Below are 19066 nucleotides of genomic sequence, written 5' to 3'. Positions count from 1 at the left end.
TAGTGAATGTGTTGAAATGCAACATAAAACAACCTGTTACTATTTAATGAAACTCCAAGAAAAGTTTTCACTTGTGCTGAAAACTCTCAAATTCAAACAAATTTCTAATTCGCACATTTTTCCAATACCCAAACTTTCCATGCATCAAAACCCATAATCAAATCTACTAAATATAGCTAAAATACCTACCAAAACAAAAACTTTAAAGAAAAGTTCGGGTTTTGATTTACATAATCGAATATACTAAATATAGTTTAAATACCCACAAAAACAAAAACTTCAAAGAAAAGTCCGAGTTTTGATTTCCATAATCACATCTACTAATTATAGTTAAAATACCAAAAAAAAAAAACTTCTAAGAAAAGTTTGGCTTTTCATTTTTATTTTGTAAATTTCTAACAGGATTCTTCATCGATTATCTCTTGAACTCTTCTTCATCTCCTCTTGAATTCGTCACAACTTCCAAAAAGTGGACTTTCATCTTTCTTAATTTTCTTCTCCTTCTTTTTCCATTCTTTACACAAAACAAACCCAACAAAAAAAGTTAATTAACAATTATAGTATATGCATGCATATAAAGCGATCAGAAGACATGGAAGAGCAGACAACTTTTTGAGAAGGCCGAGCGTTTTGGTTGAGAGAGAAACTTCTAAAGACGAAAAGCAAAGAAAATTACAGTGTTAGAGACTGAGTATGCTGTCCTATACAGGAAAAAAGATAAGAAGAAAGAAAAAATGAGTTTAAGCAAAAGAAAGAAAAACACAACACCCAAAGCAAAGAAAATTACAGTGTTTGAGACTTAAGCATGTTGCCCCATACATATAAAAAGATAGGAAGAAAAGACTTTATACAATAAAAAAGGAAAAATGAGTCTGAGTAGAAGAAAGAAAAACAAGGCACCTATTTCAGCCACACACACGTCCCTTCATACACCATTGATAGGTTGGGTCCAACTCCTGATGAAGGAAAAGAAAGGAAAGATGCTAGGAAAAAAACCCATTACCAAACTTGACCCAAAGCCAAAAACCATTACCAAACCATCAGCAAACCCAGTACAAAAGAAATGTTTGGAGAACGCCACATGTTGAATAAATAGGTACCACCCGTCACTCTCTAGGAGCCCCGTTGGGGCTTCTTTTTATTTAGAGTTATAGATTTATAAAATTTATCTAAATCATAACCAAGAATTCCACTTACATTGAATAAGTTATCGATTAATATTATCAAATTTTCATTTTTATATAATTAAAATATTAATTATATTTTATATTACTATTTTTTTAAAAAATTATTTATATTCATTGTGCTTGGCTATGGGTATTAGTATCTAGTAAAAAGTTAATAACTAATTAAAAAGTCAAATGACTAATATAACTTTAGTTTTTGTATGTTATATAGTTATTTTGTTAGAAATTTATATAATTTTACCAATTGAGTTAGTGTCATTTGATCTATGATATCAAACTCAACAATTAATTTTATATATCAGTGTTGATACAATTTTTCTTAAAATTTTATAAGGAATTTTATGTTAATGTTTAAAACCGATTGTTGAGGTTGATGTCATGAATCCAACTTTATTAATCTACATATATTAAAAGTTGTCCTGAGAGAACAATTGAGTGACACGTGGTGGTGTAATTGTTATTTGACTAAGAGAAGTATTGGATTGGGTTTTGTCTATTTTTTTTTCTTTTTAATCTATTCTCTTAATGATTCTTCTTTTTTTCTGGAATAATTTACAAAACCAAGTCTCTAAACATTCTTTCCACACTTCTCTTTACAGAATATTTTCCCTTTCTTTTTTTCCAATTAGATTTAATATTTCTTTTTTTAATTGAAATTAATTTTGTAGTTCAATATACCTAAATTCTGTGTTGGAACTCTCGATTCTCTCCTTGCTATCAGCAATGATCTCTTCAAGGTAATCTCCTTTTTATACTGTAACTATGGTTCACTTTCAATTTCCTTTTTTGTGCTCTTTGTTCATCAAATTTTACTGATTCTGAGGTCTGCTCATTTTTTATTAATAACTATGAAGAATATAGACCAAAGTATTAGTAAAACAAATTAATGACTCACATCCATTAACAGTAGATGTAAAGATCCTACGAGAGAGAAAGAAGGAGATTGTTGTGTGTAAGCTAAACACTAACAAGATCTCAAACAATACCTTTTATTGAACTTTTCACTTTGAAAGAAAAAACTTGGGTTGAAAAAAATGGGCTTTTAAGGTTTAGATAGTCAAAATTTTGGCGAACCCTATTGAGTTTTTTTAGCAAAAGAAATGAATTTCAGTTTGGCTTTTTCGAAAAAGTGAAGAAAGTTGAAGTTTATGAAGGTAGTAGTTAGAGTTGATGGATTAAATAAGAAGAAATGTAAATAAAGGGAAGAAAAGATGAAGAATTTGATGGATTGGAGAGATAGAGAAAAAGTGAAAGTGTTTTAAAGAGAAGATTTGCAAAGAGAGAAAGTGGAGATTTTTCTTTTTCTTTTGTTTGTGAAAAGAAAGAGGTTTTTTTTTCTCTTTGCAAAGGGAAAGAAAAGTTGATGAAGCCTATAAGCAAATAACAATGCTTTTTTTTTCTTCTTTTTTTTTAAGAAACAAACAGAAGAAAAGATTATTACCTTTTTATTGATTATTTAATAATATACATAAATTATAAATTACATCAAATTCTTATCCAATATGTGACTTTTTAAATATTACGTTTGCTTATTTTCTTAAATTATTTTAATGATTATACATCAAAGTCAATTCATTGAGCTAAACAGACAAATATAGACAAATACACCAACAAGGTTTCATTTTTCTATCGTTTTGGTCTTTTCCCTTCACTATTTTTCTTCTTTTTTATTTCTCCGCTCCTTTATTTATAGCCTCTGCAACTTTCTCTCATTTCTTTAGCCATGGTTGTTGACTCATAGTGCTGTGTTGTTGAGAGCAATGGACGTTCAGACGTGGTTCTTTGATTGTGACTTGACTAGAGTTGTATTGGGATAAGATTTTGCCTTATTTTTCTATCCTTTTTGGTTTTTTCTCTTCAGTAATTTGCTTTTCTGTGATTTCTCCACACCCTTTGTTTATAACCTGTAAAACTTTCTCTCCTTTCTTTATGTTTGTTTCTCTATATTGTTTTCTTTTTTCTTTCCACTATTTTCTTCATATTCTCTCTCTTTTGTTGCTTAAGATTTATTTGTTATTTGCTCTTTTTGTTTATTTATTTTGTTTTTTTCTATGGGTGTTTACATTTTTTTTCGTGGACAATGCTTTTTTTTCAATGTTGGGTTTGTTTTTTACACTGCATTTTCATTTATTGATTGATTTTTCTTCCTCTCGTGTTGGGTTTGTTTTGTTTTGCAAGTACAAAACAATTGTCAAGATTCGCATTGTGAAGTGTAAAGCTAAGAGTTAAGATTTCCTATTTCCCATTCTCAATTTTTTTTTTTTACCATTAGACATTAGTTATTGTGCCCAAGTATCTTATGTTTGGTTTTTGGTTCATTCAAGTTTCTAGTCATAGAAAAAACTTTAATTTTTTAGTATTTAATGTTGAATGGATGTGAATTCTGAAACTTTTTAGTATTTTTGCATGTATGCGTGCGATCCTATTTGTGTGGGTGTACAAATAAAGCTAGGTAGATGCATTTTAATAATTAAAAATTCGACTGGTCATCTTTTATATATTAGATTTTCTTATATTCATAATGTCAATTTGTTAGTGGTCCAACATTATGCACCATGTATCCCACACATTATAGGCTTAAATGTCAACTCCAAATAATAAATTTGCTTCATCATTTCTTAGCTTGTCTAAACAAAAAAAAAAAAAAAAAAACAGAAGACAAAAAGAAAAAAAAAAGAAAAAAAGCAAAAGTTTTTTTCTACTGATAATTGCCCTAAATGAACTTACTAGCTACTTTGAAAAAATGAACTTAACAAGCCCTAAAAAAAACACACCGTAATATTGGTCATATGTTCTTTTATCATCATTTACGATATTAAGGATACAAAGATGACTAATCCTATCCAATATGTTCCCATGAAAGTGTACATTTTAGTTCATACATGTCTCCAATTTTCTATAAAAAAATGAATCTACATTAATTTATGAAGTTGTATTGAATATCTTTTAGCTATTTAATGAACTTAAGAGTTTCTTTTGGATATAATCATTTATTTTTTTGTGTGTGTGTGTTTGCGTACAAGGAAAAAGTATAAGATGCAAGGATAACTGTTAACTACACTTATTGAACCTTTATTTTACACTACATGCATGACAGAGAAATACAGCATAGCAAATAGCTTTTTTCCCAATACTGGTTTTGATTTCTACCTTGCATTTTCATTTATTGTTTCATTTTTTATCATGTGATATTAGGTTTCTTTTGTTCTTTAGGTACAAAACAATTGCCAAGATTCCTATTGTCAACTGTAAAGCTAAGAGTTGAGATTTCCACATTTCCCATTATAATTTTTTTTTACTATTAGACATTAGTTACTAAACCTAATTGCTTTGTGTTTGGTTTTTGCTTGATTCAAGTTTCCAGTCTTGCACAATTTTTTATTTTTAGTATTTTAATGTTGAATCCATCTAAACTTTTGAAGTTTTTATTTTTACTTTTACCAATGTGTTTCAAAGATCTATGGTTTTAGGGCATTATTCTCTATTACATTACTTTTCTTCTGCAAAAGCTATTTGCCTTTTCTCTTTCTTTTTTTATATATTTACTAAGCTTTCATTTGCAGCAACTTAATTTATATATATTTTTCTAACTTTGGTCTGTGTATATTTTGTGCTTGCTTATATATGTTTGGTACGTGAATGTTATATGTTTATGACATGATATCCTATATTAGTTTTATTTTTCTTTCTTACAAACTTTGTCTATAGTGTTTATATATAATTACGATATACTATACCATTTTAGTTTCTTTACATATCCTTTTTATCAATTATACAAACAATTTACTCTTTAAGTGAAAAACAAATAAAAACAAACAATATAGCGATGGTTTATTAATTACTGCATGATCTACATCCTTACCAACAAAATACTTCGATCAAAGTTAAAATAGTTCGTTTATGGGAATCGATAGATCTCTCTTGATCTCATATGGCTCTTCATTAAGTACTTTTGTCCATGACCATGTTTTGTTTGTCTTTTCTCTTTAGTATCTGAAATCTTCGTTCTTTTTGGTTTCTTCACCTTTTTATTTTCCCTTTTTTCTTTGGTTCCCACATCAAGAGTTATTCTCTGTTCTTTCCTTTTTCTTTACGCCTTTCTTCTCATGGGTTTTATACTAATGTTTACAATATTCAAATGTCAAAAAATATCACTTAAATATTGTGGTTCAGCTTTGATTTTGATTTGTTGATTAATTTAATGCATTCTTCAGGTTTATAATATATAAATGTGATTGGAAACATCACTTGAATATTATAGTTCATCTTGGATTTTCTTTAAATTTTCAAATAATTATAAAATATGCTGCTCAAGAGATCTCTATTCTATTTCAACTTGGTTTATCTTTTATATCAGCCTATAAATACATTGTTAATGTTTTCATTTACTTTCTGTTGAGTAATATTTGATGTTGTTGTTTTACTTTTTTGATTATTAGTTGATTGTATTTATTATTTATTTTATTATGATATTTTATTTTTGTTTATAAGCTGTTTGTTTGCTTGTCAAAAGAGTATTGCAGGAGCGAAGGACAACTGGGTTTTAAGTTTTTATGGTTCTAAGTTTTGTACTCTTCCTTTTCTCCTATTTGGATTTGATAAGTTTTTAAAAGTATTATAATGTTGTTCTATAATTTTTAGTTGTTAATTTGCCTCAACTTTATCATTTTTTCAACTAATTTATAGGTTAGGTTGGTTTTTTATAAATCTTATCAACATGATGCTTATTGAGTACCATATAATTATTGAAATGTAAATATATTCCACTAAATATTGTTTTGTCTATATCACGCGAGTGCAATGTACAGGTATACTCTAGTTACATTAATATATAACACTGGTTTATAGGTGTTTTAACACCAAGGAAGGAAGATAAGCAGGCATTTAGGCGTTTACTATCAAGTAGGCTGGGTGGATCAAATGCGGGTTTTGGGTTTGATGAGTGTTACTATTAGGTCAGGTGTTAAGACTGCCGGGCTCAGTTTCTTGCTAGTTTGGGTGTTGCCTTATTGGTAAGTGGGATAGAGGCTTTACAGGCTTCAAACTGATGGCTTATGGCCTATGGGTTTAGTCATAAGCGGCGGCAACCCCACACTGATATGAAGCAGATGTACCAAACTTCAACTTCAAAGCTTTAAAGCTCAAATTTCAGCTTTTCCACAACACGGCCACACGCCGACTCTTATCGTAACTAAGCCCACTTAGACCAACAGGTTATAAGGCCCGGATCTACATGCAGAAGTGGGAAAAGAGGTTACAGCTGGACAGAGTAGCATTACAGTCTGTCTTTGGAAAATTCTTGTCTCTAAATTTTCAGGATGAGCCTGCGCAACTACTGCATTTTTGCTACCGTTTACATTTTCATTCAACTGCTCAAAAGGAGCACGTGAAAAAGAAGCGCTTAATTAGGTACTTGATTCGTTTTGAATAAATGATACTGCTATCAAGCTAGCTTTTAATACGGGTCACCTGAATTATCGTATAGCCTAGCCTAGTCCTAGGCTGCAGTTGGGCCAGCTTGCTCAATATCATATAGCCCTAGCCTGAATCATCATTTTGCACCTTTGACCCTACCTTGCTATCCAGTTCTAGAAACACACACCTTTTATCAAATCAAGTTATTTCTTTTCTTTTTATTTTTATTATAAAAAAGGGTAAATAAAATGAAGAATTAAAATCTAAATTCTACATCACTTTCCCTTTATGATTATGTAACTTCTTTGAAACCCCCATAAAGGCAAACGTGTTACATGCTGACATTTCAGAAACGTTAACGAAGAAGTAGTAAAATAAATAAAAATAATAATAAAAAAGGACTTTTAGCGTACAACTTGGGGGTAATACCGTAACAGCATCGTTACCCACCACCTCCTCAGTCCCACCAGCAGATATAGCGCCACCCGCTCAAACCTTTACGCTGTTGGGGCGTTTGGCCCCTCCCTCACTCCACGTTCCCTTGCTACCCACGTTTTCTAGAAGTACATAATCTCCCATCTCATACTACCATTCCTGTTTTTTTCTTCTCTCTAATTTCTAAAATATGTATAACTAAAATCCCCTGATTACGCCACGTCACGCACTCACCGCCGAGATTGCTCACGTGTCCAAATCGAGTCTCGCAGAAATTCACTTCCTCTTTGAATTTTGAATCCTTCGTCACTAAGAAAATATAGAAAAAAAGGAAAATACCAGTCCCATTTCCTCCTCCTTTATATATATTGATGCACCCAACTTTTCCACGGGAGCGAAACTCCATTTCTCCCCTTGAGGCACCCGGGGATCAAATCTTAAAATCAACCGGTTTTCTTCGACTTCCCTGTCAGCCTCCGCCATGTTCGACGATGAACCAGTCAATCGAAATCCACAGCATTCAATCCCAGCCCTTGATTTAGATCGCCTTGAAATAGTTACGGCTCTAGGAAGAGGAGCGAAAGGAGTGGTGTTTCTTGCCAGAGATGAAGTGAAAGATGAGATTTTCGCTTTAAAAGTAATATCTCGAGATTCGATCGAGAAGAAGAGTAATAAAGGAGTAAGGAGTAGTGATGGAAATGAAGGAAACGAGTACAGAAGAGTTAGTTTTGAACAGCAAGTGTTGAACAATTTTAACCACCCGCTTTTACCGCGATTACGAGGAGTTTTGGCTACGGATAAAGTCGTGGGTTATGCCATCGATTATTGTCCCGGTCGTGATCTTAGTTCTTTGAGAAAGAAACAAACTGAGAAAATGTTCTCCGACGATGTTATAAGGTAAAAAAGCAATTAGTTACTACTTTTTCACTCGTTTTCTAGGTTAAGCATTAATAAGTTTGAATATTTCTGACAATTTCTCGGGAAGCAAACAAAACTTAATTATTTTTGTCATATCTTTTTTTAGGTTTTATGCAGCGGAATTGGTTCTCGCTTTGGAGTATCTTCATAATTTAGGCATTGTTTATAGAGATTTGAAGCCTGAGAATATCATGATCCAAGAAAATGGCCATATAATGCTTGTCGATTTCGATCTTTCCACGAAGCTTCCTCCAAGATCAACTAAAAGTTCAACGCATCTCAACTCGGTCACTGAAAGGCCGCCGGACTCAGTCAAGAAAAGGCGATTCTCTCCGTTTCAGAGGTACTGCAACTCAGGAATCTCGCCCGACGACTCGGCCTCCCAAGCCGGCGTCAACTCGGAGCATACTGAGTCTGACTCGGTAGAGAAATCAAACTCGTTCGTCGGAACAGAGGAGTACGTGGCGCCAGAAATCATATCAGGAGACGGTCACGATTTCGCCGTGGATTGGTGGTCCCTAGGGATCGTTCTTCACGAAATGCTGTACGGAACGACGCCGTTTAGAGGTTCAAATAGAAAGGAAACGTTTTATCGCATTTTAACGAAATCGCCCGACCTTGTGGGCGAACCGACGTCGTTGAGGAATTTAATAAGGTTGTTTCTAGAAAAGGATCCAAAACAGAGGATCACGCTGGAGAGTGTCAAGGGACACGATTTTTTCAAGGGGATCGATTGGGAATTGATTCTGCGAATCGGGCGGCCACCGTATATTCCCCCACAATCAGGGAATGAGATTTGGAAGGAGGGCGCGGAAGGATTTAACAAAATCGATGTGGAGTTATTTGTGCAAGGAATATATGCAAATGGTGAGGCTGGTGGGAAGAGTAAAGGTAAACATGATGAGAGTCATGATAATAATAATAATAATAATAATAATTATTTGGAGAATGTAAACAAAAACGGTTGGCTTAAAGGGCAAAATCATCATCCTTGTGAAGCTAATCAATTTGCTGTTTTCTAACTTTATAATAAAAATAATAATAATAGTTGTTATTGATTTTTTTTATTTATCATAAAGTTGAGAAATAATTTCGTGGTGTGAATGAAATGTATATATATAATTTGAAGATGTTATTTGGCTTCATATTTCTTGTTCCTTGGGAGGGGTGGCTAATTGACTATGATTAAATAACATGTACAAAAACCATGAACGTTACTTGGCTTAATGGCTTTGGCTGGGCTGTGTTAGGTTGGTTGATTTGTTGAACGTATATATGTCACATCTCTACTAAAAGCCCGAAAAAGATGGTGCCACATTTTCTATAATTATTAATGTGTTATTGTAAGTGGGCAATGAAAAAAAGTGCAAGGGAACTAGGTTGGAAAGGTAGATTGGAAAAATAGGACAAGTATGGCATGGCATCCATTCATTGAATTTAAGTTAATTGGAGTTATATCATCTTTGTCTTTTGAAAAAGGAAAAAAAAAAGGCATGGCGGTGCTTGAGGTATTAGATTCAAATATTCAATTTCAAGCTAACACGAATAAAAAAGACGAGGAGTTGAATATGAAATTCTGTGTGTTGTTTAAGAATAAGATATATATTCTAATTAAGTTTTGTTCGTCTTAGAAAGGAAAAAAAGTTGATCTCATTCTTTTTTTTAACCGAATGGTGTGCCCAATGCACCTGGCTCTCATAATTTCCTCTGTTTCAAAGCGAAATTATTACCACATTGAATAGTGTTGTATATATTTGTTGCACTGCCACTAGTCAAGTTGGGGGCCAGTGGAGTTGTTCAGAGATTGCTCATTGCTGTAAAATGAGGTCCAATTCGTGACAAGTGCACCCACACCAACTTTCACGGCTCAACAACCTTAACATTTTGGTCTCGGATGAAATTGAAGCCTTGAATCTCCGTACGCACTCGATTTCCATTTGACAATTAACAACATCCCCGTCACAGCCGACGGGGACCGAGTTAAAGCATTTTTAAAAGACTAAACAGGCCACGACACTAGTAGTTAAAAAAAAAATATATATATATATATATATATAAAATTTAATTTGTATTTATTTAAAAAATTAAATAAAATTTACAATATATTAAATATATAAAAAATACACTTGAATAGTAATAATAATATCAATATATATATGTAACGAAACTATTTATAGAATCTCTTTCACTCTTTGCGTATAAAAGTATAATAGAAATAATTTTTTAAATTCAAATAAATTATTTTTTTACTTTGTATGTTCTATACAAAATAGATTGTTTTCTTAAGAAGTTCTTCTTTTATGTTTTATTTACCTCTTAAATTACTAATTAATAGATTGAGTTATTAGATTAAATTATTGAGACATAATATGCTATAATAGGCTATTAAGTTAGACTGTTGAAATATAATATGTTATGATGGGTTTAGATTTATATTAAAACTTAACGAGTTTAGATTATTAGACACACTTTTATTTTTTAAAATTTGATAGACTTAATATATTAAGTTAGAATTTATTTGTTGGGTTTAATTAGCAATATATTGACCATAATGACTCTAATTTCCTCCAACAGTTTGAGAAATAAAAATAATTATTAAATAAATATTATTTTGAGAGCCATTAAAAATATATATTATAAATAAAATTGTATTAAAAAATATAATCATTTTATTTGTCAATTTATATGTATATCCTTATTACTTAAAATTTACAACATACATACTAGAACGTATTAGTTATTTTGAATTAAAAATGATACATTGATGAAAATCTAAGCAATAATACAACATTGCAACTTATATTTGAGAATTACATAATAATTTATTAATTTTAAAAAATTTAAATCATAAAAAATAAAATTCACATAATAAAAAAAAAATGACAAATAGAAGATAGAACCTACATATGAAATAATAAGAAAAAAAATATGATTGATGGTTTGTAGAAATTTATGTAAAAAAATCTGTAAAGATTTAAAATATATAAATAAATATAATAGAAATGAAAAAAATAAGCAAATAAAAATAAAAATATGAATATAAATTGAGAAAAATAAAAAAAAAAACTTTAAAATTGAGTTAGGCATATGAAAATATTTTATTATTTTTTATTACATTAATTATTAAATAAAAATTTATTCTAAGAGCCACTAAAAGAATTTATAAAAAAATTTAAAATATGTAATATAAAAAAAATTTAAAAATTTTGGTGGAGCCATGGCCCCCATTCCCTAAGGAGGCTCCGCCCCTGCCAATACTTCCTTTATGACAATATATATATATATATATATGTCCAGAGATAGATTAATCACTTTAATTAAGCTCAAGTGACATTCATATCTTTTTCCACAGAAAATGGCTAACCTAATAGGACTCATTTATTTAATAATTTCCCCTAATTTTGGATAATAATTTAGCAGCTCGCATCAGCAGTAGTCAAACTCACCAGACTGGTCCAATGCGTGACATTGAGTCCCAGGCAGCAATCTAGCCTCTAGAGGCTTGAAAATTTTCCAGCTAGGGCCATACTAACATATATAAATTGCCCCTCCTAAGTAGTTATTCCACCTTTGATTAGATCAAGGTGTGCCAAACCTATTAACATATAGATGTGGATTAAATTTGTGTTTGGACGTTTAAGACACTCAAATTTTTTTGGAGAAAAATATAAGATTTGTTTACAAATGATCAATACATACTCATAACCTAATATATAATTAATCAAGAAAATGAAATTATTTGCTGATCGCAACGTACGTACAGATTTAAGTTTATTTTAACGACTTGATGAAAAAGTTACTATAACTGCAACAATAGTGAAGTTAGAATTTAATATTTCAAGGAGTAAAAATAAAAGATTTAATATTTATAAGAATAAAATTATAATTTTTTTTTAAAAAAATAAACAGTCAAATTATTAAATTCAAAAAAGTAAAAAAATTAATTAAATTTTAAAATTTAAGGGGGCGGGGCCCTACTGGCCCCACTCCCTAGGCCTTTGACTGCGACCAACCGCATATTGTCCAGTCTAGCGGCACCTCAGTCTTTGCCTTCGTTAGTAGGCCGCCACGTGAAAGGGATGGAAATTGGAAAAGAAGATGGTGAAATAAATATGCTTTTATTGCGTAATCTAGTTAGTGTATACTCAATAGGTTAAAATAAAATTAAAAAAAAATAGATGTTATATATATGCAAATAATTAAAGCTAAAATACTAAATAAATTTTCAAACTAATTCAATTGTTTTTAAAAACAAAAATTAATATTTTTTATTATATTTAAATAAATTCTTATTTTATAATTTTGATTTAAATAAAATTTTTATATTAATAAAAAATATCATGTAACACGCTTGACCTTAACAGTCATTAATTAAGCTCATAGCCGACTAGTATCGTTTGCACTCGCGTCAGATTACATTATTTCTTTAATGTGATGAAATTGGTTGACTGAAACGACAATATCTTATCAAAGAAAAGTTTTCATTCAACTAGTTTCATCATGTAAGAAAATGCATGTTAGCATCTACCTGTGTGGAGGATGTCATTGACGAATTATAAAATAAAAATTTTATTTGGATGTAATAAAAAATAATTTTTTTTTAAAAAATTCAATTTAAATTTCTTTCCTCTTAAATTAAAAGAAAATAAACCCTATTAATTTGAATTGACTACATTGATCATGAGATTGAGTGGTGAAGTTGTAATGGCCACAAAGGGTAATATTATCATAAAAGTTTAAGAAATAATATTATCATAGAAGGTAATTTAAAATTTTTTCGGTAACAGATGATATTATTGTGTTTTATTTATTTTATTCCATCACCGATCAGTTAGATATCATTACAAATTTTATACTTGAAGTGTGTCTTTATTATTTCAGGTCATTAATTACATAATTGTTTGTGTACTTGTTTTTATTACCTAATATTTATGAATTCTGACGCTAAGAGTAATTTTCTTAAAAAAAAAAAATAGCTACGTAACCAGCCAAGAGTAATTTCAATGGTTTAGAAGTTCAATCAGGATGTAACTAATAGACGGATTCAGCAAGGAAGTCGAAGGATGTCCCATCTTGATTCGGCTTAGTATTGCCTTACAAAATGATTTTATATATCTGACTCAATTTTATCGTTTTTATATTTTTTAATTTATATTGATTTATTTATTTTTATTCTATTTGTTTATATATTTTAAATTTTTATAAGTTTTTTACACAAATTTCTAGAATCATTAACTATAATTTTTTTCTTTCTTTTTTATTATATCATATGTGGTAACTATCTTCTACTTGTCAATTTTTTTTATGTGAATTTTATTTTTTGTGATTTTAATTTTTAAAAATTAATAAATTATTATATAATTTTCAAATATAAATTATAATATTGTACTATTGTTTAGAATTTCTTTAATGTACGCATTTTATTTAGAATAACCAATACTTTTTGGTATGTGTATTGTAAACTTTAAATAACAAAGATATACATACAAATTAACAAAATAAAATAATTATATTTCTTTCAATATAATTTTATTTACTATATATATTTTTAATAACCTTCAAAATAATTTTTGTATTTAATAATTATTTTTTATTCCTCAAACCGTTTAATGAAATTAGAGTTATTATGATCAACATATTACTAGTTAAGTCTAGTAAATAAATTCTATCTTAATATGTTAAACCTATCAAATTAAAAAAAAAAGTGAATTTACTAACTCAAACCCACTAAGTTTTAATATAAATATAAACTTATTATAATATATTATATCTTAACAGTCCAATTTAATAGCCTATCATAATATATTATATCTCAATAGTTCAATCCAATAACTCAATATATTAATTAACAATTTAAAAGGTAAATAGAAAATAAAAAGAGATCTTCTTGATAAAGCTACCTATTTCGTGTAAACTACCTAAAGTAAAGAGGTAATTTATTTGAATTCGAAAAATTGTTTCACTTCTACTCTTATGCATAGAGAGTGAGAGAAACTTTTTTTATAATTTTGTTCAATCATATATATATATATATGATACCTTCATTACTGTTAATGTATTTTTTTATGTTTAATATCTTGTGAATTTTATTTAATTTTTTAAATGAATAAAAATTAAATTATATATATTTTTTACTATTTAATATTTTATTCTGTTTAGTTTTTTTTTTAAATTGCTCTAGCTCCGTCTCTGTTCTTTTCCAGCCTGCATCATGAAGAAAAGACCGATAATTGTAATACTAATATCGGCCCTTCGCTGTCCCGTGTCCAAGCTTTGCACCTTATTTAATGGACTATAAATGGAGATTGCAATCACGAAATCCATGCAGATTTAATTTATATATAACTTATACCTTCAAAAGAACGAGCAGCATTCAATAATCACCTCACCTTTAGGTTGCCAAGTTGGCTGGTACTGCAAGCAATACTATATAGATCTAGAATTGGTGGCCTAGCCAATTAGCTTCTACTTTTGGCATTTGGCCTTCAAATATTCCAGCATGCCTGTGGCTTACAAGTTAAAGCATTAACTTTTTTGGATTGCTTTTCTCCTGGCAATTACTTCTTTTGCAGGGTTTTTTGGACATGAGCTCATTTTTGTTGATCTAAGGTTTGAAAATCACAGATCCTGAAAGATATATAGATTATATTATATATATTTGAAGGAAAATTAATTTCATTGGTTAGAAGAGAGGGGCAACTACCATTAGAAACTGCCCATCTCTCGGAACAAGTTAACCATGTGAAATGTTTATTCTTATTCTGGGCAAAAAAGAAAAATGTTGTAGAACTAGGTTCCTCATTGAATTATTAGGTGTTGGTTGATAAAAGGCAGAATGTTTTAGATCACATGGTTTAATGGCTTCGGAAAAAATACGCCAAGTATATCCTTCATTTGTGTCCATAATCTCTACAAAGAGTAACATTACATAGTTTTAGGCTCTCACCTACATACTTAAAATTACATGTTATCAGCACTTGGTATTTGTATTTCCATCAAAATACCTTCCTGTTAGGTAAAATACCTTCCTGTTAGGTTTACTAGAGAAATGTGCCTACCTAAACGCGGTGGAGTGCAATTTTTTATTATTCATATTTCAGAAGCCATGTCAGATAGGGGTGAGCAAATATCAACCGAATCGAATAATCGAACTGAACTGAAATGAGTTCGATTTTTTTGGTTCGGTTTTTCGATTAATTCGGTTAAGATAGTTCAGTTAGTAACATTATTTCATTTGGTTTCGATTAGAAAAATTTCTAATCGAACTAATCGAAGGGCATTATAGACATATTACATGAAAAAAAATCCTAAACCTAAATACTAATGTCATCTCTTTGTTTGGTTCCTCTTCTACCGTCCCATCTCCACTCTCCAAACTCTCCAATCTCCACCGTATTCTCTTCCCCTTCTCTCATGTGTCCTGTCTCCAGTCTCTACCCTTTTCTCTTCCCCTTCTCTCATCTTTAGTAAGTTGCTGCCATCCTTCACCCTTCTCACATCAAGTAAGTTTTTATGGGTTTTTAGTTCCTCTTCTCTTCCTTTTGTTCTATGTTTTCTTAGCTTGAAGTTTTGTGGGTCTGGTTGATGAGTTTTTTTATGTTGGTTTTTGACTTTTTGCTGCTTGATTTTTTTTGGGTGGTGGTTTCATGTAACGTTTAAATATTTATGCTATTAATCTGGAGATTTTTGCTCATTCTAAAAAGAGGCATTTTGCACATGTAGATCTAACGTTTTAATTATTTTAACTAGGATATTGCAGGTTGTAGGAGTTTACTTTAAATAATAATGCTATAGTTTTAATTTTCTTTGTATATTTTTTTGTGCTGTGTTTCATTTAGTTTCTCTATTTGTTTTGTTTGCTATGATTGTTTTAATTGAATTTAATTTCATTCGGTTGAGTTTCGGACATGTTTAAAACAAAAACTTTTTTTTAGAGATTTTTTTTTGTAATTGGGTATCACCTCACTTCACTAGAGTTGGAATTAGAGGCACTGCCTGTTAAAACCATTGCTTATGAATGACTCTTCAATAAAAACATATTCTTGAACCCAATTTGTTGGTGATTGCAGGAACCTTCTCAAGAGGGTCGACTCAAAGTTAATATTATCTTCAGGGAAGCTAATAGCGCAACAGATGCATTGGCTAGAACAAGTGCTACTTTAGAGTTTGAGTTTATCTTGTACCGTTAAGAACCAACCTTTGTTTCTTTGGTACTTTGTACCAAGATGTGGGAACATTGTAGCTGTCTATGTTTTTGTTAATGCAAATCCTTATTTAACAAAAAAAGAGAAGTACTCTAAGCAATAGAAACTCTTACTCTATTCACTTTTTTAAGTTTTGTACTAGTTCAGTTGTGTCTGCCTGAGGCAATTTCTAGGAGTTTAGAGGTTATTCAATCATTCAAATATGGACAAATTGGAAAACAAAGTAAAAAAAGGCCCAATATTTGATGAAAGAAAGATATTCTTAATATTAATGGTCAATTGACAATTAAGTTCTCCATTTTCAAATACCAGGAAACTGTGAAACCTTAATGATTTTATGTAGTTTATTGCATTTTCAATACTATGTTCTTGGATCAAATCGCGAGTCTAAGCCAGTCAAATAAAGTTGAAATTAGAGTAGTATTTTTGTTATATGGCTTACATGTGTTCTCCACTACCCTTTCAGCCTATCTTCATAACATAGCCTATTCCACAAATTGGAGACTGCAGACACCCATATAAAACTCCTACAATTAACTATTAAATCTTGTTCCCATGGTTTGCTTTCTTGCCTTTTTCTTTCCTCAGGTTTTTACTTTCTTCATTTTCTTTTGACAAATACAAGTAATATTTGAGATATATACAAACCAAAAAAAAAATTTATTAAGTTCAGTTTTTGGAAACCGAACCAAACTAACCAAATTAGTTCGGTTTCGGTTAGTTCGATTAGTTATATAGTTCGATTCAGTATCAGTTATTTTTATATAGGAGTTCGGTTAGTTCAATAACCGAACTAACCAAACTAACCGTTTGCACAGCCTAATGTCAGAGATTTCAAACCCTTTTTCTAAGGTTGGGTGTCATTTGACTGACAGAGGTCTAAACCTCCCAGATTCAAAACATGGCTTCACTGATTTATGGGAAAAAGGGTTTTGAGTTTGATTGACTCACGGGCTCTTGTTTTTTCTTTTGCAAAGTTTGACTCACATGGGTTGAAAGATTGAAAACGTGGCCATTGTCCTAGCTTACATGTGGCAGAATGAGGAAGCCCCTTTGGGGCTTTCTTTTACTTACGTAATAGATTTTCTCTTTTCTTTTTTGTTTTGTTTGATGGTAGTTCATTCGGTCAAATTCTTGTTTTTTCTCTATCAATGGCTCTAAAGTGAAATATTACTAGATGTAGATACTTGATTTTGATTATTAATTTATTATATATATATTTAAGTATTTTACAACAATGTAAAGCTATACAAAGAGCAATGAGAACAACTAAAATGAATGGAGCAATTACATCATGCAAATAGTAAAGAAAGTAACCTAAAACAAGTGATAGGATTCATGGGTTAGTTTCACCTTGAAATGTTTTGAAGAGTTTGACTTGATCATTTAGATTTGGAAATAATTTAAGAGGTTTTCCTCTTATCTTTTTGCTAAAGTACAAGTGTTTTTCTCTCTGACCTTGTTCTCTTATATTTTTTTCTCTCTTACCTTCTACTCAAGAACAAGTCTTATTATACTATTAATGGTCATAAAAACTCTCTACTTCAATAGCCACATAATAAGTTTCTAACTGTTACATAATGCAATAAAACTACTACTTCAATATCTACATAATGGATTTCAGTAACTATCATTCACTATGTACATTAAATCTCTTGTTAATAATGTTACTCATTATGTGCATCAAAATCTATTCTTGAGTAACTGTTTCTTTTGGTAATATATATAGAGTTTTGACAAATAATTTTGAAGGACAAGATTTCTTGGGTCACTGAAAACACATTTTCACTATTCTCTCTCTAAATAATTTCTCTCAAATTCAATTATACTAGTCCTTCTCAACTTTATTCCCAACCTTACTCTGCTGTTTACTTGTTCTCTTCCACCTACTCCAATCTTATTTTCGTCATTTCCAGCACATCCTTCTACTTATTTGCAATACTTCCTTTCTCCCTATCACAAAAAGCTTTCTGCATTTTGGTGACTCCACTGGGTGGAATGCTTGCAATAAGTAAGATCTCATTGGAATAACTTCATGTTATTAGAAGAAATGAACAATTTCACTAGTAACCAAGATGCATTTGTTCTTATCTGCATCTAAGATTTGATGAAATTAGTCTAAACTTTTCAAGAGAGGATGAAAAAATTGAAGGACTACAATAGGCGGATGATAGAGACTATATCCCAACTTTTGCCATCTGTTGTCATCACTTCTCAAGTTGAACCTATTCACCTTAATAGTAATGAGAATGCACCTGACGAAAGCCACTCATCTAGTTGTAAACACAAATGAGACCAAAGGAAATGGAGAAAACACTATGAATGAAGTAGGCGGTGGAAATCCCAATATGCTCAATTCTCCTATGGAAATTACGTTAGCAACTACCTCTATTGTAATAATTTGGCTAGCCACTACTCAAGGATTTATGACAAAGGAAGACGTTCAAAGCTCACTCAATCAGAAAAATAAACGCTTAAAACTTTCCAAATTTGATCTTAAATTTCGTACCCACCAAGTGTAAATGTTAAGCCATATCCTAAGGATTATACTAGTCTTAAGTTCAAGCAATTTAGTAGTAAGACTAATGATTCATAGAAACATGTTATGAAGTTTGTGAAAACCCTTGGAGTTGTAGGATTGTATGATGATCTAAAGTTGAAAGAGTTCTCAAAGTCTCATATAGTAAAGGTTTATACATGGTATGCAAATCTTACCCTAGTTCTGCGAAATTTTAAAGTTAAATGTGTTGAATGTTTAAGGAGAAGTTTGTTTCTACTATAAAGGAGGTGACTTCTATTGACTTGAGAAAAGAGCATAAAAAGATCAAGGAAGACCTCATGGAATATATTCAACACTTCATAGAAATAGTGTTGGATATATATAAGTCTCACGATGAGAATAATTGT

The 19066-nt window shown here is 30.5% G+C and overlaps 1 protein-coding gene and 2 long non-coding RNA genes across 3 annotated transcripts; 2 read left to right on the top strand and 1 right to left on the bottom strand.

Annotated features, from left to right (window-relative positions):
* Nucleotides 1-444: 444 nt before the first annotated feature.
* Nucleotides 445-1091, bottom strand: LOC148764576 (uncharacterized). The gene is made up of 2 exons (XR_016023238.1): nucleotides 901-1091; nucleotides 445-514 (listed from the first exon to the last, which is right to left on the bottom strand). It is a non-coding gene; the product is annotated as an uncharacterized LOC148764576 (long non-coding RNA).
* A 6023-nt stretch (nucleotides 1092-7114) lies between these two features.
* Nucleotides 7115-9022, top strand: LOC18612667 (serine/threonine-protein kinase OXI1). Its single transcript, XM_018118757.2, has 2 exons — nucleotides 7115-7934; nucleotides 8062-9022. Exons 1-2 carry the CDS (start codon nucleotides 7519-7521, stop codon nucleotides 8975-8977), a joined length of 1332 nt encoding a protein of 443 aa, XP_017974246.2. The 5' UTR covers nucleotides 7115-7518; the 3' UTR covers nucleotides 8978-9022.
* Nucleotides 9023-15322: 6300 nt separating this feature from the next.
* On the top strand, nucleotides 15323-16265 carry LOC18612666 (uncharacterized). The gene is made up of 2 exons (XR_001927386.2): nucleotides 15323-15457; nucleotides 16025-16265. It is a non-coding gene; the product is annotated as an uncharacterized LOC18612666 (long non-coding RNA).
* Nucleotides 16266-19066: the final 2801 nt, after the last annotated feature.

This window comes from Theobroma cacao, chromosome 1 (genome assembly GCF_053813885.1).
Source record: "Theobroma cacao isolate CCN51 chromosome 1, ASM5381388v1, whole genome shotgun sequence".
Lineage (NCBI taxonomy): Eukaryota > Viridiplantae > Streptophyta > Magnoliopsida > Malvales > Malvaceae > Theobroma > Theobroma cacao.
The sequence above is the reverse complement of the archived record's forward strand: the minus strand, read 5'-3'. Positions and strand labels throughout refer to the sequence as shown.

Excerpts from the sequence above, each read along its gene's own strand:
- LOC18612667 (XM_018118757.2), top strand. The coding sequence starts at position 7,519 with ATGTTCGACGATGAACCAGTCAATCGAAATCCACAGCATTCAATCCCA. Across the intron at positions 7,935-8,061 it reads TTCTCCGACGATGTTATAAG|GTTTTATGCAGCGGAATTGG; the intron begins GTAAAAAAGCAA and ends ATCTTTTTTTAG.